Consider the following 16,590-nt stretch of genomic DNA (forward strand, 5'->3'; position numbering starts at 1 on the left):
TCTCCGTAATTGAATCTATCCTGTCTCAGAAAACACATTTTCTTAAGTAGAAGACAATTTAGAATCTACATTGGTTTAAGTCTAGTTTCTACTTTAATATGAACTTATAATTCTACCAGATCTCCAGTGAGGTTAGAAAGTTGCATCTGGGTAGGTTCTTTGGTCAGTCTTCCCACTAGTTTCATGAACTTCTGTTTCACTGCTTCGATGTCATTTTAAAAAACATGTTTCGGGGCCTTCCCTGGTGGCGCAGTGGTTAAGCATCCGCCTGCCAATGCAGGGGACATGGGTTCGATCCCTGGTCTGGGAGGATCCCACATGCTGTGGAGAAACTAGGCCCGTGTGCCACAACTACTGAGCCTGCCCTCTAGAGCCCGCGAGCCACAACTACTGAGCCCGCGCGCCTAAAGCCCGTGCTCCGCAACAAGAGAAGCCACCGCAATGAGAAGTCTGCACACTGCAACTAGAGGAAGCCCGCACGCAGCAACAAAGACCCAATGCAGCCAAAAATAAATAAATTAATTAAAAAAAAAAAACAAAACATGTTTCGGGGCTTCCCTGGTGGTGCAGTGGTTGAGAATCTGCCTGCCAATGCGGGGGACACAGGTTCGAGCCCTGGTCTGGGAAGATCTCACATGCCGCGGAGTGACTACGCCCATGAGCCACAATTACTGAGCCTGCGCGTCTGGAGCCTGTGCTCCGCAACAAGAGAGGCCGCGACAGTGAGAGGCCCACGCACCGCGATGAAGAGTGGCCCCCACTTGCTGCAACTAGAGAAAGCCCTCGCACAGAAATGAAGACCCAACACAGCCATAAATAAATAAATAAATAAAATTTAAAAAAAAACAAAAAACATGTTTCAAGTTCAGCATAAATGTTTTACGGATTTTCCAGTTATTTGGATATCCAGGGTTTTACTGTTTGTTTCCCTGTTTTATCTAAGTCTTCTTGAATGTATTGCTGTTTGTTTTGCTGATTTTATCTCAATTTTTTTTTTTTAAAGAAACACTTCCTTTTGAACTAACAATTGAGTACTTAAGAAGGGCCATGAAGACAGGATTGGCAGGTTGAAAGACCTTTCCCCCTGTCTATTGCTCTGGAAGTTTGTTCCTATCTCTCACTCTCTAAACTTTGAGACTTAGAAGCTTTGGGAGAAATGTGTGAGGAAAGAGGAAAATGGTGAACAGGGTGGAATTTTAAATTCTGACTTATTCTTTTGTGGAAGGTGCTTCATAAATAAAAGCATTATTATGTATGTGTGTGCTTTTAAAAAAAATAAATTTCTGGAACCCATGATTACATAACAATAAAATGCATTTTGGGACTTCCCTGGTGGTGTGGTGGTAAAGAATCCGCCTTCCAATGCGGGGGACATGGGTTCGATCCCTGGTCTGGGAAGATCCCACATGCCGCGAAGCAACTAAGCCTGTGCACCACAACTACTGAGCACACGCACCTCAACGAGAGAGCCTGCATGCCGCCAACTGCAGAGCCCACGCACCCTGGAGCCCGCGTGCCACAACTAGAGAGAGAAAACCCGCACGCCGCAACTAGAAGCCTGCACGCCACGACGAAGAGCCCGTGTGCTGCAACTAACACATGGCACAGCCAAAAATTAAAGTAAAATGTTAAAAAGAAAACAGAAACAATAAAATGCATCTCACACTTGTTTCTTCCTGAACCTATCATGCTGCATGTAAACATAGAGAACTTCATATTTTTAGCAGGTATTTGTCAACACCTTCTTGGAAAAATCTGCTAGTAAGATGTACCGATTCTTACTGGTCATACAAATAGCTGTGTGTAAAAATATTTGATTAACCTTTTACAGTTTACCTAGTCCTTTTCACAAACATGATTTCATTAATTCAGTGAAGTATTATCAGGATTTTACAGAGGCAGAAAGAGGTTCAGAGGCGTTAAGTGACTTGAGGTCTCCCCGCCAGTGAGTAGAACTCTGTCACAAACCCATGACTTTTGAATCCAAACCCCAGTCTCTTTTTACTATGCCATACTAAAGTCAAGGGCAAAATCCTCCATGCACACAAAACACTAAACATTAGAGGGAAAACAAATAGTTTTGGTCATGACCAGAGAAATCCAACTAAACAATCTGGCTAGCTGAAACCTACAGTTAAAAGACTTTTTTTCTAGTTGCAGTTAGTTCTTGTCTTAACCTTTGGTCACTGGTGTCCTGAAATGTGTTGGTTCCATGGCATCAAGAATTGACTCGTCCTCATGTACCACAATGTTCATTGCAGCTCTATTTACAATAGCCAGGACATGGAAGCAACCTAAGTGTCCATCGACAGATGAATGGATAAAGAAGATGTGGCACATATATACAATGGAATATTACTCAGCCATAAAAGGAAACGAAATTGAGTTATTTGTAGTGAGGTGGGTGGACCTAGAGTGTGTCATACAGAGTGAAGTAAGTCAGAAAGAGAAAAACAAATACCGTGTGCGAACAGATATATATGGAATCTAAAAACAAAAAAACAAACCAAAAAATGGTCATGAAGAACCTAGGGGCAAGATGGGAATAAATACACAGACCTACTAGAGAATGGACTTGAGGACACGGGGAGGGGGAAGGGTAAGCTGGGATGAAGTGAGAGAGTGGCATGGACATATATACGCTACCAAATGTAAAATAGATAACCAGTGGGAAGCAGCTGCATAGCACAGGGAGATCAGCTCGGTGCCCTGTGACCACCTAGAGGCGTGGGATAGGGAGGGTGGGAGGGAGGGAGACGCAAGAGGGAGGGGATATGGGGATATATGTATGTGTACAACTGATTCACTTTGTTATAAAGCAGGAACTAACACACCATTGTAAAGCGATTATACTCCAATAAAGATGTTAAAAAAAAAAAAAAAGAATTGACTCGTCCCTCTCATCCTCTACTTTCCATCTGGTCCACCGTTCAGCACAGGCTGTTCTGAGTTGCACAGTGTTTACTGTATCAGTTGGTTTTAGGGTACAGCTGATGTACAAATGCATTTTAGCTTTAGTTTCCGATTTTCAGCATGGAACAGCGCCACACTAACCTGCTGCTGAGTTGTCTACAGCTTCCCTATCAAACAGTGCTGAGGCTCCTTGGAGGCTCAGGGCCCATCACAGAACCAACACACAGATTCTTGGCTTGTTTTCTGACTCAGGGTAGCTGTTGGGATCTAAAGCAGTTACCCTCTTTAAAGTATCAACCTAATGCTCCTAAGTTCCTCTTATAGTTAGTCTTTCTCCAAAAGGTGGAGATGGCATGATTCAGAACATCCATTTAGCTACACTGGATCCAGGCTACAAGCCTGTTTCTCAGCCCAGTGTCCTGGGGCCCATCCACCCACCAGGCTCAGCTGCACTGGCCGATAGTGCATCTGCACTTTTCTGAGCAAATCCCCAAGATCTTGTCAATACTTTACAACACACACATGCTCATTCACACAATCTTAAGGACTAAGGCTATTTATCTGTGTCCTCTAAAATTAGCATGTGCCAGGCATGTGGCAGGTGCTCAGGAAAGAGTTCTAACTGGATTCTCAGCCTTCTGCTGGAATTCACATCTATCAGATGGAACTACCCATTTTTAGTTAGTTTTTATTTTTACCAACTGTAATATAGGCCCTAGCTATACCATCTGGATTAGGCCTCTTTAAAAATATCATTTATCTAAGCATATGCAGCAGGATTCCTACTAGTGCAGGAATTATTCACAGGGCAGTTATTGCCAATACTTCCAGTGTTGCAGGGAAAGAAAATTATAGCTGGAGTAGTTGCTGCACGTGCTCCCGCCTGTGTGCTTTGCTCTCTTTTCCTGAGAGAGGTAGAAACGAGGTTAAAGGTACTTTATTTGGCACAACAATGTGCATGTAGTTAGCACTTCTGTACTGTACACTTAAAAATAGTTAAGATGGTAAATTTTATGATTTTACCACAATAAAAAAAGTACTTAAAAACTTTCCTAGATGGTGCTAGAGATCTTCAGAATTCTTGGGGGAAAAAAAAAAAAAAATCAGAGAAGCCCTTGCAACCTCATTGGAAACTCACTGCTAGATTATAATACAATGAGCATCGAGCTCCTCAACTGTATACAACTCACCTCTCATAGAAATAACGTCTTACACACTTTGATCTCTGGTTAAGTTGGTTAAGTCCAATCTTTTTCACAGAACTTGCAAAGCCCTTCACAGTCTGGCCTTTGTCTATTTCATTATGACTAAGCCATACTAGTTAGTGGTCTTTTTTCCAATTCCTTGAACAGGACAATTTCTTCTTACCTTAGGGCTTTGCAAACGGTGTTCTCTGTGCCTCAAACGCTTTTCCACCATTTTTCTTCTGCCTAACTCTAATTTATTCTTCAGAGCCCCGCCTAAATATCATCTCTTTAGGGACACCTTCTTTAAAATACCTAATGAGGTCTGGGCCTCTTGCTATCTTTGTGGATCGATCCATCGATCCATCCACACTCTCACAGATGTCTGGTCTGGATTTTTCCTTTGTAGCATGTAATACAATTGTATTTATGTAATTATGTAATATTAGGCTCTCCCTCAGGACTGAAAGTTCCCCGAGGTAGGGACCGTTTGTTGCAAACCATTGTATTACCCGGGCTCTGGTAGCCTGTATACAGCAGGTACCCAGTACTCTCTTAACAGACGCAGCCTTTTATCGCACAAATTTATCTTAACAGCTATTCTCAAAGGAGTAGGTGGAGAGGCACATAAAGTTTGTGAGCTTGGTGGTGGAGACAGTGGCTGAACAGCCAGAGAGATGAAAGAGCTTAGGGCTGGCTAAGTGGGGAAGCAAGAAGGGAGTAATGAGGGTGTTCATTTAATGAGTTTCCCCTCCACTCCGCCAACATCCCATCCCCTCCCAAACAAGTCATTCAATAGTAATCATGCACTCATTTCTTTGGGGAATAAGGTAAACCTCAGATTACAGAACCAAGGTAAACAATGTTGCAGAATTAAAATGTGTTCAAGAAACCAGTTACAATTCAACTGCATTAAACTTCAGCACGGAGATGACTGTATTCCTCTGAATAATCTTCAACTTAGGAAGCTTATACTCCTCCAATATGTGGAGGGGCAATAAATACACTTCCTCCTGCTCTTGGTTGCTGAGGGAGAAGTCCTCTCCTGATGGACCAACACTATTTCCTTTTTGCTGCTCTTTTCCCTTCTCCTTTCCTTGGTTTCCCCTTTCCACGAAGCTTCTTCAGACGCAGTTGCTCATCCTTAAAGTCCTGATGCTCATCTCTGAAAAGAGAAAGGAAAAAAAATTAGCCAGTATATTTATCAGACTGGAAAAGTACACCAATCTAGAACGTTCTCTTAGGTGGTTCTGGTTATCAAGCTTTGACTTCTACAGGGCGCATGCTCAGCGTGGTGAACAGAAAGGACAGGGAACCCCCGACATACAGATGGGCTGTGTTCCCAAAGTTCATTTCTAGGTCAGTTTTCCCTCACAGAAACAATGCTACCAACAGCTTAATTACCAAGCCTGCCCATGTAAACCTAGGTAACCAGGATACAACACTAATAATTGCCCCAAATTTCCCTGTAACACTAAGACTAAACACTGAAGGGGGCAGAAAGTGGCTATAAGCTTCAACAGCTACACGAGACCCCGAGAGACCCAGGGATCAGCACCTACTACAAAGGGGAAAGGTCTGGAGGAAGCTGCCCTGACGGCAGTGGATGATTCACACAAAAAGGCTGCCGGGGAAAGTCTCGGGCAGAAGGAAGCTGGATCAACAGACAGATCCTGCAGGGGTCAAGGCAGCCAGGACTGTCTGTACATATGAATGAAGACTGCCTGTACTGTATAAAAATATCTGCATTCTAAGATCAAATACGGTCAGTATTCTTGGAGGACTGGCTCTAGGACCACCCCCCCCCGATACCGAAATCCACTGATGCTCAAGTCCCTTATATAAAACAGCATAGTATTTGCGTATTCTACACACATCCTCCTGAATATTTTAAATCATCTCTACATTACTTATAACACCTAATACAATGTAAATGCTATATAAATAGTTGCCAGGTGCGTGGCAAATTCAAGTTTTGCTTTTTGGAACTTTCTGGAATTTTTTGTTTTTAGTATTTTTGATCCGTGGTCGGTTGAATCTGCAGATATGCAACCTGCGGATATGGAGGGCCTCAAACAGTATAGTGTTTAAATATGTAAGCTGTGCAACCCATTTGACCCTGGGTTCAAATCACAGCTCCAACATTCAGTAGCTGAGTGACCTTGGATAAGGAATCTTCCCTCCCTGCCCCTTGGTCTCCTCACCTGTAAAAGTGTGGATAATGGCATACCAATTAAATGTAAGAGAGGGGTTTGCTGGGCCCAATTTTTAACTCCCTAGGCTGTTTTACTTTACTTTTAATTTTTTTATTTTGGCCGTGCCATGTGGTCTGTGGGATCTTAGTTCCCCAACCGCATCGAACCCGGGCCCTTAGCAGTGAAAGCTCAGAGTCTAAACCACTACACTGCCAGGGAATTCCCCCTAGGCTGTTTTAAAATAGATCAGTTTTATAGGGTATGATGTTCCATGAACATGATAGATACAACAGACCTCTTAGGGATCAGCTATGATTGCCCCCCAAATAAGTCATTCTCAAAAACACAGCCAGAGTAATTCTTCTGAAATATAAGTCAGATCGTGTCACTCCTCTGTTTACAACCCAGCAAACTGCTCCCCATTTTACCCAGCCCCCTTCACAATCCACCTCCTGTCCCACTGTTCTCCCCTCAGCCTGTGCAGCCCCTGGAACAGATGAGGAACATTCCAACTCAAGGCCTTTGCTCTGCTCTTGTCTCTGCCTTGCAAGCTCTTCCCTGGGTCCCACCTGGCTCACTCACCACCCTCGAGTCTCTGCCTAAGCCTCATCTTCTCAATGCGGCTAACCCTGACTGTCCTGTTTGATACTGTGACCTGTCCTCTCCCCGCCCACTGAGTGCCCGGTCAGCACTCTTGATCCTGCTCAGCAGGCTCTACTGTTTTTCTTCAATGTAGCACATTCAACTTTGTAACACACCACATAATTTACTTATTTATATGTTTCCCCCTCCTCCTTCCCTCCCCCCCACAACCTTTCCTGACAACCTCCTCCAGAGAGCAAGTGACAAAGGCAGGGGTCTTTGTCTCTGTTGATGAACCAGCCCAAGCACCTGCTTGACTGAATGAGTCACTGTTTTTGAGAACCTGCTTCCCTCCCTGTTTTGTAGGTCTTTGAGTAAGATTTTCTTTATTGAAGACTGTCTAGTTTCATCCTGCCTGACTTCCCAGGAGGCCTTGTGTTAGAGGCACCATTTACCGTAACTAGTGGCTAAATATGAAAATAATTGTGCTTTTCCATGGATAACTAAATGTTAAGTATTTTTTCTCTGTCCCCAAAGATAGTCAAGGCTTTATTTTTCAAACAAATGGAGAGTAGCAGCAAACAAGTAAATTAAAATAACTGAATGTATTTAATTTGGTTATGGGTTATGATTTTCTACTCAGGACATCTGCCTTCCAATATTTTATTTGGGGTAAGAATAAAATTAATTTTTATTTTTTGAGCCGAGATTAATGGCAAGGGAGATAATCCCAAAAGCAATTCCAGAAATTCAAAACACGTCATGGACTATCATCTCTAGTAATATATTAACTAAGAAAATCTATTCTGTTTTGTTCATTGCTGTTCCCCTTGTGCCCATCTTAAGTGCCTGTACATGGAAGGTACTTAAAAAAAAAAAATCTGTTGGATAAACGAATGTACCAATATTTAGTTATCTGGAATGAACTATTAATTTTATTATATTAGCGCAAACAGTCCCAAATTAATTTTTGTATTGTTGCCCTAAGACAAGTCCAATTGAAACTTGTTAAATTGATAAAAAAGGTAGGCATTTTACCTTTATACAGTTATGTACTGTTTAAATTCTTTTATAATGAGCATGTATTTGTTTGGTAACTATGACATTTTTTTAAAGAAAATGGTCACATGGGTATTTGATCTTTTTTCTTTCTAGAGCAGTATATCATCTTAAGCACCCACTTCCGACACATATACAAACATACAAATGCATGGTGGAAAGAGCCTGCTACTCTTACTATTACATATTATTATCCTATTATAATATTGATTACATATTACTCTTAAAGGTAAACTACAGCTTATTTAGACCAAATTAGTATAGCAAAAAGGGTGCCAACTAAAAATGTCCGAAGAGGGTGAAAGGAAATAAGAAATCCTACAAAACTGCCATCAGGAAAGGAAGGAGGCTCCCCCTCACCAGTTAGGAAGCAGATCAGCCACAGGGCAGGGACTCTTTTCATCTGACCAACAAGAATCTGCTCAGTGTTTGGACCAATTTTCCTCTGCATCCATTGAGTGCTCTTAGATTAATGACTAATTTAACATCTCATTATAGCTCAGTATCTAGTCAATGTTAGTCACATTTTAGACAATTAAATTATGTCTTCCAATAAGTGCATGCTTGCTTTTTTTTTTTTTTTTTAAAGTATACTCATTATAGATATTTTGAAACCTTTCCCCTCCCACAACTGTACCTTTTGAACTACCTGGGCACTATTATAAGAACCACAAAACTATTAAGATAGAAAGGCTAATTTTTTCCTTTTCTGATCTACTCAACAAATTTCTTATAGGTTACTCTTCGTGTGTGTTTTTTTTTTGTCATTACCTGTAGAGTCCAAGAAAACGTAGTATCCCCATGAGTGCAAAATAAGTGTTGTGATTAGGATACCAGTCATAAGTCTCCTTCCTCTTGGCCAAAGGCTGCTCACTGAACAGCTTCACCACCTTCACGGATTTGGAATCAGTGGGCCTGGCAACTTCACCAAACAGCCGGGCGCTCAGACGACTCATGCGCAAGGCATATTCTGAAAGTGAAGACATTTCTTGCGCAGCAAGGAGCAAGAGTCCCTATAGAAAATGAGAAGAAAGATAAACAGGTTAGTGCAAGAAATTCCCAGATTATCTAAGGAACATTTTACAAAGTGAAAACACAGCAAGCCACACATGAATCAGTTCACATCTTTGGCAGGACGTGCCTCGGCGTTGAGAAATATCCACAGTCCAAGTGGCTATTTCCTTTGCATGTTTTACATTTTTTGCATCTTTTACATTTGGTGTTCACACACTATTACTCCCCAGCTGTACTGCCTCTTTTACAATGAACGATTTTATGACTCAGTAGGTTATTTACTGAGAGTCAGCTTACCTATTTGTGGGCTAGATGAGGACAGGGAAACAAGTTAACCTACCACAGCATTGTTATTATACCTTCAGAAAACACCTACCTCAGCAATCTGCATAATAAATATGCTGACTGCTTGCCACCTAAAGGTTTAATCATGGTGGAGAAATAATTATGCTGTTGTCTTTATTATCAGCCCTTTGAACGCTGTTCTCCTCAAGGGCTCCAGATGGCTCTGAGAACAGCTAATGAGTTATGAGGTCATTTAGCCTCCAGGTTGCTGGATTGAATTCTGCCTAGAGACTGAGAGCCAGCTGGGAAAAACAAAGATAGTAGTCTTATAGGAATTAACTCAACAGCTCAAAAGATTCATTTTATTCCTGAACAAAAGGCATTTATGAATTGTGATGTTACTTGCCTTATCTTCCATTTTATATATTCTGCTTTCATGAAAATTAGCTAAATTCTTATTAGCTGAGAACAGTAACTTTTTCTTCGGAGGCATAGAATGTTGAAATAGTATAAGAATGATTTCTGTAATATGCAGAAATTATAGGTACTATATATCGAAAATTATATAGGTGATACATAAAAGTCAAGAACGTTCACAGGTACTATAGCCAATATTTTGTAATAACTGTAAATGGAGTATTACCTTTAAAAATTGTGAATCACTATATGGTACACTTGTAACATATAATATTGTACACCAACTATACTTCAATTTAAAAAAAAGCATTTGAGAGTTCCTTATCTGAAAAAAACCAAAAAAACAAAGAATGTTGCTGGTGGAATAACCCTCATTCCATTCTAGTTCAAATGTAAGGGTACCTGTTAGCAGAATATGCTAATTTACATGAAATTTTTATAGTGAGATGAGAGTTTTCGCTGACTAAGACAGTATCCTGGGGGACAGTTCAGCTGGGATGAAAAGGAGTTGATCTCCAAATAGAATAAAGGCATAAACCTATCTTGAAAAACCAATAGAAGAAATATATTAAAAAACCCTCCTAAACAGGAATGCTGCCAAGTAAATTTCAAAACTGCTCTGGCAATTTAAATATCCAGTATTTAAATTAAAGAATTTTTCATGTCCATTCCAAGATCTATTGGAAGAGCAGAGGATGACCTCAAACCAATTTCAGAATGTCAGTCTCAAACCATTTACCTTCTGAACACCAACCGAGCAATCTTGGGCCAATAGTGCCACCTGAAGGCCAGCAATGGGAGAACTGTCCGAGGTCTCTCGCAGCTTCCCCTCCAACCTGGGATCTGTGCAAGCCTTACTCTTTCCTTTTCCTTTCAGCACTCAGTTCTAGGATTCCTTTGTCTCCCAACTCTTGCTCCATTATGTGGATGGGGATGGATTGGGGTTGTTAGAGGTTTATAATTTCATCAATGAGAAAAAAAGTCATTAACAGTTAACGTATAAAGAGAAAACAGTCAGTGCTATAAACCTCTAAAGGCCTTGCAAATTACCATAAGTTGCCTTCAGAAGCTACAAAAAGTTTCTTTGCATGCATTATCTTTTGTCTTCCTCGCACCTTTAAGGTTATCTTTTTTCCAAACATCAGACAAAAAAACTTAAAAACAAAAGGTTTCTTAATCAACTTTTCTTTGTTTTGCTTAATTACCATTATGGCATCAGAACAGATTTCTGTTGCCATTGCACAATATTTCCACAATCAGTTATTTGTAAGGTGGTCTAGGAACTATCAATTTGCTACAAAATTTTCACGAAAATATGTTCTGAACCCCAAATCATTTTATTTTTAAATGAAGAGGCAGCATGGAATCCTGAGGCCTAGGTTTGAGTACTGGCTCTGCCACTTATCAACTGGGTTATTTTGAACAATTACCTATCCTCTCTAAATATGAGTTTCCTTTTCGGAAAACAAAGCTTGAAGGACTATGTGAGAAATAAGACAGTGGCACTGAATCAACGGTAAACTAAAGAAAAAATCTAAACATGCTTGGTGTTCATACGTTCTATACAGACACATTTATTTATTCCTTGTCCTCATTTAATCATGCAAAAAAGCACATGCATACTCCATGTAGTTGAACCTGCACCTCCCTGGAGTGGTATCCTCACTTATAGACACTGACAGCCAGAGAAACATAGACGAGGGGACCAGCAGCTTGGTAACCTGACAGGTAGTAAGGAGGGAGGAACTCACTAGGACAGTGGTCATGGAAGCCTTCACAGGATGCTAAGTTATCTCCATGCCCACCATGGAATGTAGCAAAGTACTGGGACACATAGCTCATAAATAATAAGGTCTCATTAGAATCCAATGGAAATGGTCATATCACAAAATCCAAGTCCTAAAACTTTTTTTTTTTTTAATTTATTTATTTATGGCTGTGTTGGGTCTTCGTTTCTGTGCAAGGGCTTTGTCCAGTTGCGGCAAGCGGGGGCCACTCTTCATCGCGGTGCGCGGGCCTCTCACTATCGCGGACTCTCTTGTTGCGGAGCACAGGCTCCAGACGCGCAGGCTCAATAATTGTGGCTCACGGGCCTAGTTGCTCCGCGGCATGTGGGATCTTCCCAGACCAGGGCTCGAACCCGTGTCCCCTGCATTGGCAGGCAGATTCTCAACCACTGCGCCACCAGGGAAACCCCTAAAACTTTTATGATGGAGAAAGAGAATAAGCCTCTCCAAACCTGAATCCTTTACTAGAAACAAAGAAACACTTGCTAAATAGAAGCAAACTGAAAATGGCTATGACAATTACCAATTACTGCTTTGTAGTCTCCTACAGAGCACAGACCTGTATGTTTCTGATGAAGTACTGCATAGGAGCTTGGTAAACCTTTCTGTTACATAGACTAAAACAGCTCACAAGTTCTGCTGTCCATAAATATTGGTCCTGAGACTGGCAAACTGCCACTCTATTAGCTTTAAATTTTTTTAAAGATTGGAAAGCCTTATCTAGGATTTTTCAGGATCCTGGTATGCCCCTTTACAGAAACTTTCAACTTTATCTTAAAAAAACCATGATGACCATGTGAAAGACATTAAGGTAAAAGGCAAAAAAATTAGATTTTTATTCACATGAAGCTATTCTAAGGGGTAGAGAATAGTCACTTAAAATATCAAATTTTCTTTAAATGTGAACTAAAGAAAACAGTATCATGAAGAAAAATTACCTGGACTTGAAAATGCTAAGCAAAAACAAATTACTGAAATGTGCCGGAGCAAAACATGTTAAGCCCATAGGAGAAAATATCCATCTCTTTACTTTAGCATAAAAGGGTAAGTTTCTCTGATCTTTCTGATAGGTCTAATGCATTTAAAAGGTCAGGTTTATACAGTAACTAGCTTTGGATTAGGTTTGCCTTTTTTCTTTGAAAAGTGCAGATGATGTGCAGGAGTTCTTAACCTGGGTAACCCTCAGTGTGGTGAATCCCCGGGGGGAACTTTAAAAGTGAATGCTGAAATGTGTGTGTGTGTGTGTAAATTCTGCTGGGGAGGGAGGTTTCTCAAAAACCACGGGTTAGTGGAGAGCGCCAGCTCTGGAGTAGAAAAGCTGGTTGGAATCTTGCCTCTGCACTTTAATGGACATACCGTGTTTGCAGTAGTATGTATTCTTTGCCTTCGTTTTCTCCTCTACTACAGGACAGTTGTACTATCTCACTGCATTGTGAGACTGACGTGCAAAACTCATGGCCCAGGGCCTGCCCTAATAGTCATAGTTATCAGGCCTCAAGGAACTCACACAATGTGCACACGTGTTTCACAGAAAAACAATCTAGACACAGTGCTTTTTTTTTTTAAAGCCCAGTACCGATTATTTTACTGGGTCGCAGAGACACGAGCGGCTCTGAATGCATGTCAAGCTTTACTCAGTTCAACAAGCACATCCCCAGCCTCCTCCAACTGCCTGGATCACGCCTGCCTGTGATGGAAGCAACAGTGTCAAGTCAACCGACGTTTGAATCGGTAGGGCATTTCACTAATATTTTTAAGTATCATTCAATCATACTTTTCTGCAGCTGGTAACAAAACTAATCTGCATCCCCAGCCCCACAAAGCTAAGGCCAACCGATGAGCAGAGAAACTGAGCCTTGAATGCTGCCTAAACAGGAAGAGAGTAACTGCGCCGGAGAGGAAACTAGGCTAGCGTCCTTCGTTTGGTACATCTCCCAGGTTATGCAGGAAAAGGCCAAGTTGTCTGGGGGAGACCTGTGAAACCTCCGAGCTGCTTAATGAAATTGACTCGTCCTATTCGTGGCGACTCTACAAGGTTGGAGACGTCCGCAGGGTCTCTGCAGCCATTGCCCATAACTCACTACAAGCCCCCCTAACAGTCACCTACAGACTTACCTGCTCGCGAGCCTCCTCTGCCGCGCGCCCCTTTCCCGGAAGGCCCGCCCCACAGTTCCACCCGGAGACTTCAGCGGAGAGCAGTAGAGAAACGGCAGTTTGGCGGCTAGGGTGGAGTCTTAGTGAGAGACCCGGAACTCCTAACGTCTGACCTGGCGCCTGCGCAGTGAGACGAGCGCCTCCAAGTGAGCGGAGGACTGATGGAACGCAGGTTCAGGGGCGAGAGGTCAGCTTTCATGAACGTCCTGCAGGGTTCGCTAACTCTATTTTGTTGGAAATGGCTATAGTGCTGACCCCCGACCCCCAACCTCTGAAGCAATGTTTATGCGTGTGCCATGTGGTGGAGAATGAAATGCATTTTTTTTTTTTTCTTTTCCTCCTTCCACTTTCTTTCTGTGTGATTTCTTTCTCTTTTCATCCAGCTTAGGCCTTGACGTGCTCCAAGCGCGTTGCTTGACTTTAGGGGCTGAAGAGCCTTCTGACCCATCAGGGGTGCCAATCCCCTCCCTCCCACCGATCTACTCATCTCCAACAGTCAATTAGTATCGCTTCCCGGAGGCCATTCTCGATACCCCTTTGCTGGATTAGGGGAACTATTTGGAGCGCTCTGTGTTTCTCTACCCAACTGGCCTGGAAGCTTCTTCAGGGAGTAGGGATGGGATATTTATCTGACTCCTCAGTAGTTATCTAGACCCCGCTTGACAGTAGAAACGCTGTATTTTACTCCGTAAGAGATCTGCTCTCAAGCAAGCCATATAGGCATTGGCTGAAGCATTTGTTGAATATTTAATAGTGCAGCTGAGAACACTTCTTATTTTCTGAGCATTATTCAAGGCCTGTCATAAATACTCTAAAATGTACCCCGAGCTATATTCCTAGAGGGTATTCTATTGACACCATCTTCCTTCCTATAGAATTTTGTTTTATTAACTTAGGTTTTGATATCTTATCAATATATGCTATAGAATTTGTTTTTATCAAGTTAAGTTTTGACATGTTATCAACCTATGATATAATTAGTAGCCTTGTTAACTTGGGTCTGGCTTAAGAAGTTGACACAGGGTGTAATGAGTATAGCATGCATAGCTCAGTCCAAAAGAAATATCCTGGGTAGGAATTTCACCTTGTCTTGGCTTGTTTTTATCTAATAACCACTGAATCACATAAACAAGGAGGCTTCCTTTGAATACTGGCTGTTAGAAAGTTTAAAGCCAAATTTGCTGTGGACTCATGGCAGGAACTATTATATGTATATTTGCATAAACAAATATAAACCTTGTTGTTGGCTCTGTTTTGCATATATATCTTTGGTTTTTCCCTTTTCGTGTATTTATTATTTTTGTTATCAGGATGTTTTGTGAATCTCTGTAACCTACCATACCTCTTTCTTAAAATATAGCAAGGCATAGAGAGTTACAGATGGCTGTGTACTATGGGGCACTTTGCACCTGTCTCTTACTAAGTCAATTTCATAGGGCTCATACTAGTTTCGGAGCCTGCTGTAACAAAATACCACAAACTTGGTGGCTTAAAACATCAGAACTTTGTTGTCTCACAGTTCTGGAGACCGGAAGTCCAAAATCAGTATCAATGGGCCAAAATCAAGGTGTTGGCAAGGCCACACTCCTTCCAGAGGCTCTGGGGTAGAATAATTTCTTTGACTCTTCCAGCTTCTGGTGGTTGCTGGCATTCACTGACTTATGGCCACATTATTCCAATCTTCAAGGCCAGAATCTTCAAATATCTCTCTGCCTCCTCTTTACATCACCTTCTCCTCGATGTGTATCAGATCTCCTACCGCCTTCCTCTTATAGGGTTATATGTAATTGCGTTTAGGGCCCACAGGATAATCCCGGATAATCTCCCCATCTCAAGATTCTTAATTTATTCATATCTGCCAGGGCCCTTTTCCCATATATAGTGGGATTTACAAATTCCAGGGATTAGGACTGATAACCTTGGGGGACATATTCCTGTCTACCACAGAGTTGGAAACAGCAAGTCTATGATATTGGCCTATAAAAACTGTTACTGACCAATGGGGAAGTTTAATATTACGGTGGGCAAACTAATGTAACAGGATAAAATTTAACCTCCTGTGGATATTAACTTCCAGACCTTGGCTTACCCACTTGTACCTCCAAGCTAAAGCTTCCTTAAGGACACTTGTTATAGTCAGAGATTGCCTTATATATTTCTATTTTCTATAGCCCAGTGTTTTAAAATTGTGGGTTATGAATCATTAGTTGGTTGTGAAATCAATTTAGTGGGTCGTGAACAGCATTAAAAGACATTAGAATAGGAAGTATCAGAGTGCATCACATGTAGTGAGGGTAATTATTGTTTCATGACGCAATATGTATATGTGTATTGGATCATGATGTAAAATATACTGCTCACTCTAGGTTGTGGTAAAATGGAAAGCCTCTGCTGTAAGCAAATTCATTCTTCATCATACTCAGTGGCAAATGTTTCTTGCTATTTGAGCAGGAATTAAAGCTCACATCAATTCAAGTTCTTATTGTGTGGAATAGTCCATGGGGCAGGTGGATACCTACTCCTTGAAGTAAATTAATTTATAGAGCCCTTATACTCTTTCCTAGTGTTGTGTAAGTTCTTCTTTCCTTCTTCTGCATTTACAATAGTTCTTTTCTAACTTTACAAAAGAAAGATATATCCCTCACCTAGGGTGTAAAACCCTCTAGGATGACAAACAAAGGGACAATTCAACATGTTTTGGGAGAAGCTTCCTTTAATGATTAATCAAGGCATTGTAAACCCTTCTTAGGCTTCCTGTCTTCTCCCATCTTACATATATCCCAGGTAAGGGTGAAGTAAGGCTGTTAGAAATATGGTAATTGGATATTTGTTGTGACTTTCTGAAATCAGGTATACTGTGTGAGTGTGAATGGTGGGAGTGATAGTAATTTTCATCACATCTCTTTTAATCATCACATCTCTTTTATCTCTGTGGTTAAGAAGTGCATTATTATTGAAGGAGAGTCTGGTGAGAGCAAAGCAAAACCAGCATTGAAGAAA

At 41.3% G+C, this 16,590-nt stretch overlaps 1 protein-coding gene across 1 annotated transcript; it reads right to left on the reverse strand.

Moving 5' to 3' along the window:
• Positions 1-4,652: 4,652 nt before the first annotated feature.
• MRPS33 (mitochondrial ribosomal protein S33) lies at positions 4,653-13,632 on the reverse strand. The gene is made up of 3 exons (XM_068549579.1): positions 13,552-13,632; positions 8,705-8,946; positions 4,653-5,262 (listed from the first exon to the last, which is right to left on the reverse strand). Exons 2-3 carry the CDS (start codon positions 8,917-8,919, stop codon positions 5,157-5,159), a joined length of 321 nt encoding a protein of 106 aa, XP_068405680.1. The 5' UTR covers positions 8,920-8,946; positions 13,552-13,632; the 3' UTR covers positions 4,653-5,156.
• Between the last annotated feature and the right edge of the window lie 2,958 nt (positions 13,633-16,590).

This window comes from Eschrichtius robustus, chromosome 8 (genome assembly GCF_028021215.1).
Source record: "Eschrichtius robustus isolate mEscRob2 chromosome 8, mEscRob2.pri, whole genome shotgun sequence".
Taxonomy (NCBI): Eukaryota; Metazoa; Chordata; class Mammalia; order Artiodactyla; family Eschrichtiidae; genus Eschrichtius; species Eschrichtius robustus.

What these genes read in the sequence shown, in the direction of transcription:
- MRPS33 (XM_068549579.1), bottom strand. Translation starts at nt 8,919, where the DNA reads ATGTCTTCACTTTCAGAATATGCCTTGCGCATGAGTCGTCTGAGCGCC. An exon ending in CGTTTTCTTGGACTCTACAG is followed by an intron (nt 5,263 to 8,704) that starts GTAATGACAAAA and finishes TTCTCTTTTCAG; the next exon opens with AGATGAGCATCAGGACTTTA.